The sequence below is a fragment of the Muntiacus reevesi genome, chromosome 2 (genome assembly GCF_963930625.1).
Source record: "Muntiacus reevesi chromosome 2, mMunRee1.1, whole genome shotgun sequence".
Classification (NCBI taxonomy): domain Eukaryota; kingdom Metazoa; phylum Chordata; class Mammalia; order Artiodactyla; family Cervidae; genus Muntiacus; species Muntiacus reevesi.
The window spans coordinates 163972001-163985076 of record NC_089250.1 but is presented as its reverse complement, the minus strand read 5'-3'; the positions used below and the strand labels follow the sequence as shown (position 1 = coordinate 163985076).

Sequence of the window (13076 nt, the reverse complement as noted above, 5' to 3'; positions counted from 1 at the left end):
TCCTAAAAGCAGAGAGATACTTCAGAATTTCAGTTTTTTTCATTGCTCAGTTCACTATAGTTGACATTTTTTCTTCTTTCATTTTTTTTCCCCTTGAAAGGTTTCATGGGTCATTGCTTTGTTGGGTACATCGTAGGATGTTGCAGAGGTATAAACTAGTCAAAAAATTCTCGTAAACTTAGGAAATTAAGACATGACATTGGGTCTGAAGTTTGCAGTATCTCTTGATCTCAAGAGAATTTTGCCGCTGACTAGTCCTTTCTGCATAGGGCAGAATCAGCCTGAACCTTTCCCTTGGTTACTCCCCAGTGCTGGTGAAACAGAGCAGGACGCTATGGTCCTCGCCTGTCCATCCCTCATGTCCTCCACCTGCCTTTTGTCTGCGGAAAAACTTTAGCCAAAGATTAAGTTTAATCAGAGAAGGGAGAACATGCAGAAACAAAGGAGAATAGTCAAAGGAGACCAAATATTAAGAAGGTAGTCATGAAGCAAAGTCAAGGACCTTTAGTTCCTCCTCAAGGGCTGTAGATGATATTCTGAACCCTATCCTGTGAGCTGTCTTATAGATACTGAAACACCCATCAGGTAGAGAAGTTAACTATATAATGAGCAGAGTGTACCCACAACAGAAGCTGCTGCAGTTCTGAGAATTGGCCTCAGAAGAAATGGAAACAAACTGACCCTGAAACTGAAAATTAACTGGACCTAATTAATTTGTCTAGTCTATCTAGTCAAGGCTATGGTGTTTCCAGTGGTCATGTATGGATGTGAGAGTTGGACTATAAAGAAAGCTGAGTGCTGAAGAACTGATGCTTTTGAACTGTGGTGTTGGAGAAGACTCTTGAGAGTCTATTGGGCTGCAAGGAGATCCAACCAGTCCATCCTAAAGCAGATCAGTCCTGAGTGTTCATTGGAAGGACTGATGTTGAAGCTGAAATTCCAATACTTTGGCCACCTGATGTGAAGAACTGACTCATTGGAAAAGACCTTGATGCTGGGAAATAGTGAAGGCGGGAAGAGAAGGGGATGACAGAGGATGTGATGGTTCAATGGCATCACCGACTTAATGGACTTGAGTTTGAGTAAACTCTAGGAGTTGGTGATGGACAGGGAGGCCTGGCGTACTGCAGTCCATGGGATCACAAAGAGTTGGTCACAATTGAGCAACTGAACTGAACTGAATCAATCTGTAATTGTATCAAGATGACACTTGTCAGAGCTGACTGTGTTGTTTCTGCATGTAGCCCCCTCCTTCAGCCTATAAAAGCTCTTGCTCCCTGAATGTTGGGGAAAGGGGAGTCAGCCTTTGGACAGGCGCCATTCCCCCAGCCCCTGATTGCCGGCATCCAAAATAAGGCAAACTTTCCTTTCCACCAACTTTGTCTCTTTCTTGGCTTTTGATCAGTGAGCAGCCAGATTCCAGTTTTGGTTACACTGGGTCCTATATCCTAAAGCTTTGATTTTTATCATGTCATCAGTAGTAATGAATAAGCTACTTTATTTTCACAATTAAGGTCAAGCTCATGTGAAGCTTCTATATATGAAGATGGCCGTGTTCTACCCACTAGCACTTGTAATTTATTAAAATTAGACCACTGAAAATCCACTAAGTGGAAAGAAGTTGCTGTGAGTAATCCACCCTCTTCAACTCTGATTTGTCCTGTGTCCATCTGTCCAACCACTGTCCATTTGATTCTCCACCTGCTTGTCGGTTTGTTTATCCATCTGTCCAATATTTAGTTCAAAATGAAAGGTGACAGCTGCAGCAACAGCTTTCTCCATCAGATTACCTGGTTGTGTAAGAAGTGGACCTACACACAGCTGGCTCCAGTCACTGAGCTAGAGCTGTTCCCTAAAAGGACCAGCTAGGCCCTCCAGGCATTATGTTATTCTAGCCCTTCAACTCTCCCCACTCCAGTACTCTTGCCTGGAAAATCCCATGGACGGAGGAGCCTGGTAGGCTGCAGTCCATGGGGTCGTGAAGAGTCGGACACGACTGAGTGACTTCACTTCCACTTTTCACTTTCATGCACTGGAGAAGAAAATGGCAACCCACTCCAGGGTTCTTGCCTGGAGAATCCCAGGGACAGCAGAGCCTGGCGGGTCGCACAGAGTCGGACACGACTGAAGCGACTTAGTAGCAGCAGCAGCAGCCCTTCAACTCCAAGTGGTGCTAAGAAAAGTTTAGTGGAGCTTCTGAAAGCCCAGGATCCTAGCCAAAGCAGAGAAACCAAAAAGGAAGATGAAAAAGGAAGGACAGGGAAGGACACAGAGAGTCAGAGAAGGAGAGAGGGCAGAGAAGGTGCCCACTGTGGCGAAAGCCCTCTGAAATGGTGCCTGGGGCAGTGGCCTGGCCGTGTGGCGGTGCTAATGGCCACACATCTGTCCTGCACATGTGGTGTCCGTGCTGGGAGACCAGGAAGGCTGACTGCACTTGATCATTTGGATTACCTTCTTGGACTAACAGAAATGCAACTGGCACCTTCATCATTGGACAAGTCACTCAGAATGTAGGCTCAGAAGGGTGAGCTAGACAGGGCAGTAGTATTTTGCTCAATTTCCTCGAAAAATCACTTTAGGGCCTGAGCCAGATGATGATGATCAGGGCAACCAAGGACAGCCTGGTCTCACCTGCAGCCTCCGTCTCCGCCATGACATCCAAAGGGGGACCTGTCAAACACAAAGGACACAGGATTGTCGGCTGGCATTGAGGGCGATACACCCACACAAGGAGCCTCCAAGGAGCTGGTGAGAGATACGTCATCAGGGCCCCTCCCAAAACTCCTGAGCCCGCCTCTGGGGGTGAAGCAGAGCATGCAGGGGGTGGTCACGTGCAGGAGGGAAGAAGCACTGATCCGGATCTTTCGGACTTTGATGCACTCATTCTCTTGTCATGTTATCCTAGCCCTTTATCTCCAAGAGGCGCTAAGAAAAGTTTAATGGAGCTTCTGAAAGTCCAAGATACCAGCAAGAGGAGAGGAACAAAACAAAAACAAACAAACAAAAAAAGGAAAGATGAAAATGAAAGGACAGAGAAGGATACAGAGAATCAGAGAGTGTAAATTAGATATTTTAAAATTTGGGAATTTAAGAAAATGAAAGATGTGACATTCTGGCTCCTGTAGTCAATTTCTGTGACCCCAGTGTGGGGAGTTATGAAGCTTCAGTGCAAGTACAGGAGGAGGCACTGACTGACTGCTTCCTTTGACCTGTGCTGCTAAGAGACGATGGGTCAGGGCCTAAGGTCATGGTGGCTCCTTCCTGTCCCCAACATCTCTCCAGCCAGCAACACCTGGCCCAGAGCTTCCTATTGGAGACTCAGTCCGAGGACCAATCCATTCCTACCTCCTAAAGGCTGACAGCCCAGGAGGGGATGTGACTGCAGCTTTATCAGACCTTGTCCACTCCACTCTGGTCATGACTCACCCTTCGGCCAGGAGCTGGCCAAGGGCAAGGCATCAAGGGACCGGGGGTTTGATAAAGGAGATGGGGCACAGGTGTGGAAAACTCCAGGAAGTGACGCTGAGAGCAAGTGGGAAAACCAACAGCAAGGAAGCAGTATGGGACCAGAATGCCCAGGACCAGAGAGAGGCCAGGAGAGGGCAGGAATTAAACTGAGCCTTGACTTTGGCCAGGTCTGGCCCATCAGCCTTCTGCTGCCCGTGGGCAGAAAGTATCCGTAACTGCCTCTCCCATCTGAACCACTCCCCACCCACTTCTCATTGCCAGCCCCGCACAACCCCAAAGTGCCGTGCAGAAGTTTAGGAAATTTTGAATCTGCTTCCTGAGTGTGAAATGCACAGTGAACCGAAGAAGAGGTGAGGTGGGAACAAATGACTTCCAAGGGCTCTTCCTCTCTCCCAGGGAGCAGTCAGCGACTCCACACCTCTGAGCTGCTCTATGGACTTGGAGGACAGAACCCATTCAATTTCCTGCAGAAGTCCCCCCCACCAGGTTTTGACAAACCACACACGTGAACACCCCCTTCCCCACCTGGTAGCAAGGCCACTGAGTATTCAGCATCTGTAAGTGGGAGAGATGAAAACATCTGCTGTCAGTGAAAAACATCCTGCGTTCTTTCCTTTTCTCAAAATTTTGGCTACACTGGTTCCTTGTTGCAGGCTCTCTAATTGCAGTGCTCAGGCTTAGTTGCTCTGCGGCCTGTGGGATCTTAGTTCCCCAAACTGGGATCAAACCCAAGTTTCCCACACTGGAAGGAGCATTTTTTTTTTTTTTGGAAGGAGCATTTTTAACCACTGCACCGCCAAGGAAGCTCCTGTCCTGCTTTACTTTCAATTGTGATTTTTCACACCGTCCCCAGGAAAGGATTTTTTCGAAAGGGCCCAGCTGGGTTCTGCCTGGGAAGGGAGTGGGGTTACCTGAACAGACCACGCCAGCATCCTCCCCGTGCCCGCAGTTGTGGGCAAACCAGCCAGCGTGGGCGCACGCGTCCAGGTGCTCTTCCTGCCCCTTGCACTGCACGTTGTCCAGGAGGATCTTTCCGGAACCTTCCCCAAAGTGGGCCTCGCCCGGGGCCTCCACGGCCCAGCCGCAGCCCAGCTGTCGGCAGACAATGCTTGCTTCCGGCAGGTCCCAGAGGTCGTCACACACCGTCCCCCAGGCGCCCTGGTAGAAAACCTCCACGCGGCCGGCGCAGCTCCCGTGGCCGCCCGCCAGCCGCAGGGGGGCCCAGCCTCCTGGGGGAGGAAAGGGGTCTCAGGGTGCTGGCCGCTCCCTCTGCCTGTTGAGGACTGGACTGCCCTCTGCCACCCTGGCTTTCCTTTCTTTCCGTGGCTTTGTACCCACACACTTCACGCTGCCACGAGGGTCCCATGCCAACGTGCGGCTCTAAGGCATCTGATGGTATCCATCTTTAAAGGCCTGACACAGAATCCTAACTTATATTTGCAGGAAGTGGACCCCGACCAGATGAAAATTGCTGACTGCAAGCATGTAGACTTCAAACCAATTGAAACCAGAACGTTGATGAAGCTCAAAATTTCACTTTGATGCCAACTAGTCTGAGAATTGATGGTAAGCTAATCACATGCGGGTTAAGGCTGCTCACCTTCTAGCCTCGCTCTCTCCCGCTCCTCCCAGGAGGCTGAGTCTATTTGCCTAGTCCTTGACCCCTGGGGCCTGTGGTCTGATTTTGCTTGGGTCAATAGCCTGTGGCAGAGGTAATGGTTCAGAGCTGTAAGTCCTCATGATAGGCTCCAGGGGAGCTCGGAGACAGATGTATGGATAAGCCTGGGTGGCCTGCTGGGCAATGAAAGGCGTGTGGCTGTGTCACTTCTGTCCCTTCCAAAGGAACGGCCTTACCTGGAAGCGCCGAAGCAGATGGGTTTTGGGCCACTGATGTTGCTGGTGACGTGGGAAGTAGGTCCTCATGGGCTGTTGATGGGGGAAAACAGAAGGAGTGACGAGAGGGAAGAATCAGAACATCATGAGAAGGTAAACAGCTACTCCAAGGGCAGCTGCCTCCCATCAGGATTCAGCAGGGATAAGGATGACACTGCTAAGGCCAGTGACCTCCCATCCCTGAGATCCCCATTTAGGATGAAACATGGTGTTACTGCTTGTTGACAAGCTGACATGGGCCACAGGGTCACTTTGCAAAAGCAAAGACAGTTAACCCCAAGTGGCCTGCTGCATGCGGGCTGTCAGGGGGCTATCACCTCTCTCCTGGTTACCCTCGCCCCAGGGGCGTAGTGACTTCACCTAAACAAAGCAAGGAGGGTCACACAGCAAATCCTTGGGGGAGGAGGCAGGGAGGAGGGTAGCAGGTCTGAAATGCTCGAGGGAACCTCTGGGGCCGAGGAAACTGTTGTGTATCTTGACCGCAGTGGTGATCACAACCCTGTACCATCACCAAAGTTCATCCAACTGGATCTTAACATGGGTGAACCTTATGGCACATAAATCAAACCTTAATAAAAGGTAAGTTGATGAATGATAGATGGATTGATAAATTTTTCATAGAATCCAGGTTAACCGTTAAATCCCTCAAACTTTTCTGTATATCTGAAATTTTTCATAACAAAATGTTAGGGGGTAAGATGTCTCTCAATTTCTATTGTTAAGACCTGCATCTCTGTTTTTCAACAACCATCTTTCACTTTCCCAGGGGTGTACACTTAATTCAGCTAACCTATGTGGCTACTTCTCTCCTTGTTAGTCTCAGAACATCAAAAGCATAGAATTTTAGGGAGCATGGCATCCAATGTGCCTGTTCTAATGACATGGAGGCTGAAAAGTTACTAAGTCGCTCAGTCATGTCTGACTCTTTGCAACCCCATGGACTGTAGCCTGCCAGGCTCCTCAATCCACGGGACTCTCCAGGCAAGGATACTGGAGTCAGTTGCCATTTCTTCCTCCAGGGGATCTTCCTGACTCAGGGACCGAACCTGGGTCTTCTGCACGGCAGGCAGATTCTTTACCGTCTGAGCCACCAGGGAAGCCCGTGGTTATTCAGCTGAAGAGAAACCAGTCGGGATCAGATTCCAAGAGCTCAGGGCCTTCCGATCCCCACATGCACTCCCTTAGGTGGGCACATGACCAGAGGAAGGGGCCATGGTTGTGTGAGTGCCTGCCAGGTGACAGGAATCTTTAGGTATCGTCTAATATATGACCTTGGGCTTCCCTGGGGGCTCAGTGATAAAGAATCCATCTGTCACTGCAGAAGACACAGGTTTGATCTCCGGTTGGGAAGATCCACTGGAGTAGGAAATGGCAACCCATTCCAGTATTCTTGCCTGGGAAATCCTATGGACAGAGGAGCCTGGTGGGCTACAGTCCATGGGGTCGCAAAGAGTCAGATGCGACTGAGCAACTGAGCACACAAAATTCATGACCTTACTAGATTCTCTGTATCATTCCCACTTTAATGAAGAGGAATGGAGATGAACTGGGAGGGAGAGATGACATCACTTGGCTCTGGTCGTCAAACTGAAGGGATATATGGCATGCTGTCTCTCCCATTAGGGAGTAAACCCCATGAAAGAAAGGTCCAGGGCTTTGACCACTGCATGGCCCCCATGCTTCACTGGCACAGAGTCTGGCACATGGTTGAATGAACAGACGAGTGAAAGAATGAAGCTGCGACTCAAACCAGGATCTGACTCTAAGCCTCATGGCCTTCTCATATCATGCAGAGTTTAGTAGAAGACGTAACACGGGCCCTACCTGTAGGCGGAGCAGCTGTGGAATCAGCGCCTGTAACGTGGAGAGAGACGGTACATGTTACCCCGTCTTAATGGGAGAACGTTTACTGTGAACATCCTACAGGCAGAGAGGGGTGGGAGGCAGAGAGGCAGAGACTCTGCCCTCGAGGAGCCTGGCACTTCCTGGGGATTTGGGACACCGGAGCAGGCAGCAAACCTGGGCTGACCCAGGACATCTTCAGGGTCCCCTGCTCCCTGGGGGCCTCAGGAGTTGGCAAGGGTGGCTCCAGGTGGGCATGTGCAGCCTGAGAGTGCGTCACTTGCAGGGCCATTATTCAAGTCACCAGTGGGGCAGAATCAGGAAAGACGGGGAGGGTAGCAGGGGCAGAGAGCCAGCCAGAGGGACACATGGTTCTGGGGAGGTCACCAGGCCCAGATGTGGAAGGCCCGGCATACCAGCTGACAACTTGGCCTATCACCCTGAGGTCACAGGCGCAAACGCTTCTGAGGACCCACAGGGGACTTGAGTGGTGGGAGCCGTGTGCACGGGAAAGCTGTTCGGCGTCCAAAGGAGCAGGGCTTTCTCAGCTCCAGTCAGTTAATGTAACAAAAGAATTTGCTGCTTTGAACCTGCTGCACTTCGACTTTTATTTTCGCCACAAAATGTAAGAATTTGAATTTTTATGCCCAACACTCTGATTTGGCTGGATTCAGGTTCGGCTTAGAATTTTAAAACCTAACCAGCCACTTCGGAGCTGGGATCCAGCCTGTAAGTCATACTCAGCAATCGCTGCAGCTAAGGGGGTGGTCGGGCGGCTGAACAACCTGGGAAGGAGCCAGGCTGCCTGCCTGGTCCACTGACATTCTGCGACCGGGCTGTGGGGTGTGTGTTTGTGACTGGGGTATGTGTGTGTGTGTGGGGGGGTGAGTAGGGAGGCCACAGGAGCAGCCCTCCAGGCAGGGACTGCCAGTGGCCGCTCACCTGTGCAGACGACGCTGGCGTCCTCCAGGTGCCCGCAGTTGTGCCCAGCCTCGCCCCCGTGCACGCACTGCCCCAGGTGGCTCTCGCTGCCCACACACTGCATGTTGTCCAGCGCGATCTTCCCCGAACCTGCCCCAAAGTGGGCCCCCGGGGGCGCCGCCACCGCCTGGCCACACTCCAGCTGGCGGCACACGACAGCGGCCTCGGCCAGGTCCCAGAGGTCGTCACACACGGTCCCCCACGTGTCCTGGACCAGAACTTCCACGCGGCCTGAGCATCTCCCCGGGCCGCCAACCAGCCTCACGGCCATCCAGGCCCCTGGGGAGGAACAAGGAGGAGAGGCACTTGGCGTCTGCCCTCCCATCTCCGGAAGGCTCCCTTTATCCTTTTAATCTCCAGGTGGTCACATCCCTATTTTACAGTCATGCAAGATCACGCAGTCCTCGGCCACCCAGATAGCAAGAAGAGCCAGGATAATCTTCAGTTTCAAGTCCCCTCAGGAAGACTTTATCTCCCTTTCCAAAAGCTGAAGCCCTCTTTAAGAAACTGCCTGAATTCCTAGATTCTCCCAACAAGAGCCTGTGTTATTCCCCCTACCATGGACAGCAATAGAAATAAGCGATTTCAGTGTATCTAATGAAACAAGAAACAAGACTATCTGTAGGCTGAATACAGCTGAAGAGACTCCTGGCCACGCAGAACTACTTCAGTCTCGGAGCTGCTTGGCCCCTCTGCCCCCTAAGTCTTTGTTAATGGCTTTACTCTGTCCAGGGCACCGAGGACAGGAACTCATACCTGTTGTTCGGGAGTTTAGTGCCAGAGCCTCAGACAGTCACTAACTTAACCGCTTCTCTCTGACTCCCTACAACAACCCCACAGGGTAAGGGGTGGGTGCCCATTTTACGGATGAAGAAACTGAAACTCAGAGAGGTGAAGAAAATTGCTCTGAATCCCATAGACTGTCAGCCGGCTGTCCCCACCTTAACCGTGCATGTGGTCTCCTCCAGCTGGGAGGAATGCCTCTCCCACATGACCCATGAGCCCTTGATTTCTCAGGAATTGCTTCCTGCACCTGTGGATGTCAAGGCCTCAGTGTCAAGCCTGTGTGAAGGCGCCAAGGAGCTGTCAGCTGGAAGGACCAGCAAAGCTAGGTCGCCATCTGTCCGCACAGTGAAAAGAATAAAGTAGACACATTCCCGGGAGGACTCACGATAAGACCTTTCTGAAGTATTTTTTGGTCTTTAAAGGAAACCTTTTTGTTTGTTTTTTAATTAAATTTTTTTTTTTTTTTTTTTTTTTTGCCACGCCATGTAGCATGTGGGATCTTAGTTCTCTAATCAGGGATTGAACCCCTAATCACGGATTGAATCCTACATCCCCTGGAGTGGGAGCACAGAGTCTTAACCACTGGAGCACCAGGGAAGTCTCCCTTCTGAAGTTTGTTCTTTTCTTTTGGTTCATCTAAGTTAGTCACCATCACCATCAAACAAGATTGTTTACTTTTTTTACTCATCTCTTCTACGTTCATGGCAAACTTAACCTTAAATCTTTGGCTCAGTAGAAATAAATCTTTAAAAAAACAGGTGATGAGTTTACCAGCATTATATTTAAGAAAACTAAAGGAAATGAAGGCAGCTTCTATAATTACGCTGTATGCCATCATTTATTTTAAAACATTTGATACAAAGAGAGAGAGAGAGTCTGCGTTTCAAAGGCTTGTAACTCAGTCGGAAGCTAGAATAAGTGTCTAAGTAATTGTAATATGAAGTGGATTAAGAGCAATGTCAACAGAAAAGACACAAATACAGAGGATGTGTGTCCTTGTGGAGGCCAGAGGAAGCTACGTGGAGAAAAGGAGCCCAACCACGGTAGGACTTTAACAGGTAGAGGGGGAGGGGGCCCTCGCTTCAGGCAGCACAGGTATTAGAGGACAGCGACTTCAAATTCACATATTTAGGGAGATGAGGGGCTATGCTATTTTAATTTGATTAAAATATTCTGGCAGCATATGCATTAATCCCAAATACCTGGACTTTACATGTTCCTTACTGTATTAGGCAGAAAACTTCCAAATAGATGGTACATAAAGACAAAAAGATTTGGGTCAAGTGTATTTCATAGGCATGGCAACCCATGACTTCTCGGGGGAATTTTATAAGGTTAATTATACTGGATGGCCCCTAGACATCCTGTTGGCTTCCATGATGGCTCAGTGGTAAAGAATCTGCCTGCCAAGCAGGAGACCTGAGTTTGAGCCTTGGGTTGGGAAGATCCCCTGGAAGAAGAAATGGCAACCTACTCCAGTATTCTTGCCTGGAGAATTCCATGGACAGAGGAGCCTGGAGGGCTACAGTCCATGGGGAAGCAAAAGAGTTGGATATAACTGAGAGACAGACATTCTGTAGTGAAGAAACCTGTTTAGTTTGTTTAATGCAATGTTGCCTAAATGCATGAGACCACGGAATGTGTGTGTGCGCGCACCTGTGTGATTCACCTTAATGTCTTGTTGAACTAGTGGTTCTGGGAGCACAATCTCAGAAACATCTTTATTTGACCATCTCAAAGATCCTGGTAAGGGCTGGAGCCTCCTAGCAATGTTTGTTATTAAATTTCCATTTTTGTTCTTATTTTCAGAAATGTGAAGTAACTTGTAAACTTGGATATACAGAATATAAACTTTTGTTGCAAACTCGAGTTATATTTTGTATACCTGTTGGTGTTTGCTCTTCTCCAGAGGTGATGGGGGCAATTGTTACTTCAGCAGCTGCAGTAAAAAGAGAACATCAACTAGAGGTGAACACACAAGACACATGAAGAGAACCAGAAGGAAAGCTGAATGAAAGGAGAGCTGTCTCACCCCCCACACCAGGTCTAGCATCTCTTTGTGAAACATAAGAAGCCAGTTCTCAAGGGCTTAGTGAATGTCCAGCTTAAAGACATGTTTGCTCTAATCTGAGATCTAACTCTTATTTAGCACACACTTAGGTACAAATGAACACCAGTTTCCTGATCTATAAAACTGGAAATCAGATCTGATAACAGATAGGAGTGGGGTTTATGAACTAAGAAATGAATATATTTTAAAAATTTATCATAAATTTTCCCAATTCAATAAATACTTGGTTATTTGGGGGAAAATAACTCATTAGCCACATAAATAAATATGGAAAGAGAAAAAATTTTAAATGCCATTTATAATAGCACCCAAAACCAAGGGATTCTTATGGATAAGTCTGGTAAGTATGTGCAAAATTTGTACATGGAAAAATGCAAACTTCTGATGAGATAAAGACTTAGGTAAATGAAGAGACACAGTGTATAGATGGCTCCGAAGACTCAATATAGTTAAGTTGCCAACTTCCTCCAACTTTATATGTAGAGTTAATCCTAATTAAAAATCCTAGCAGACATTTTTTTGTGTAAATTGGTAAGTTGATACTATATTTGTGAAAGGCAAAAAACCTAGGTTAGCAAAAATAATTTTGAAAGAGAAGAAGAAAGAACAATGTTGGTGCATTCACAATACCCAATTTCAAGACTTACTCTAAAAAATACTCGAAAACTACAGTAATCAAGATGCTGTGTGTTACAGGTGTACCAACAGTCACATAAATTAGTAGAAGGGTTTAGAAATAGACCATGTATTAATGGTTATTTTATTTTTGACAAAAGTGCCGAAGTATTTCAGCAGAGTTAGAAGAGTCTTTTCAACAAATGGTGTTGGAATGATTACACATCTCTATGAAAAAAAAATCTTTTGAGTTATAATTTAAACTCAATATAATATAATATACTTATAATTATATTTATAATATATTTATATTATTTAAACTCAATATGATATAATATATTTATAATTATAATTTATAATATATTTATATAATTTAAACTCAATATAATATAACTGTATTAAAAAATGGACAAAAATGGATCATAGAGTTAAATAAAAAACCTAAAACTATGGAACTTCTAGATGAAAAGAGAAAATTTGTGAGACCTTTGGTTAAGTGAAGATTCCTTAGATAAAACACAAAAGTATAATTCATTAAAGAAAAATATTTGATAACTGACTTCATTAAAATTTAAATTTTCTGCTCTTCAAAAAACACCAATAAGAAACTGAAAAGATGTCATAGACTGAGAAAAAAATATTTGCAAAACACATATCTGAAAGGATACTTGTTTCCAGAATGTATAATGACCTCTCTTAGAACACAGTAAGATAAACAGTCTGGTTTAAAATAAAAAGAATAAAATAAAAGAAAGAAAGCTTTCAGCAGACACTTCACCAAAGAAGAGATGCAAATGAGCACATGCAAAAGCTAGGATCATTTGTCATAGGGAAAGGCAAATTAAAACCACAAAGAGATATCACTGTCTCATGATAGTAGAGACTATAATGGCCAAACAAAACCCAGAAAACCCAAAGTATTCCTAAGGACATGGAGCAACTGTCAATCTCAAGTGTTGCTGGTGGGAAAGAAAAATGGTACACTCGACTTGCATGTGAATGCTTTAGCAGCTTAATTAGTAATAATAAAAAACTGGAAATAAATTCAATATCCATCAAGTGGTAAACAGTGAAATAAATTTTGGTATATTCATACAGTGGAATAGTACTCAGCAGTAAAAAAGAATGGATATCTGATACATGGAACTCTATTGATGAATCTCAAAAGTATGCTAAGTAAGGAAGCCCAACACAAAATGCAGCACACTGTCTTAATTCAATACATAATATTCTGGGAACGGCAGGCCCATGGGCACAGAAATCATATCTGTGGTTGCCAGAATCTGGGGGTCAGGAGAGGGGCTGACTGCCAGGGGTATAAGAGAATCATTTAAAGTAATGGAATGTTTTGTATCTTAATGGTGGTAATGGTTACAGAGCTGTAACGATTTTTCAAAATTCTCTGTACTATGACAGTTTT

The 13076-nt window shown here is 46.6% G+C and overlaps 1 protein-coding gene across 1 annotated transcript in view; it reads right to left on the bottom strand.

Moving 5' to 3' along the window:
- LOC136157300 (deleted in malignant brain tumors 1 protein-like) overlaps positions 1–8455 on the bottom strand; it is a 53637-nt gene extending 45182 nt beyond the window's left edge. The window contains 3 exon segments of the mRNA XM_065919230.1: positions 2632–2670; positions 4380–4697; positions 8146–8455. Coding sequence (XP_065775302.1) covers positions 2632–2670; positions 4380–4697; positions 8146–8455 — 667 coding nt within the window.
- Between the last annotated feature and the right edge of the window lie 4621 nt (positions 8456–13076).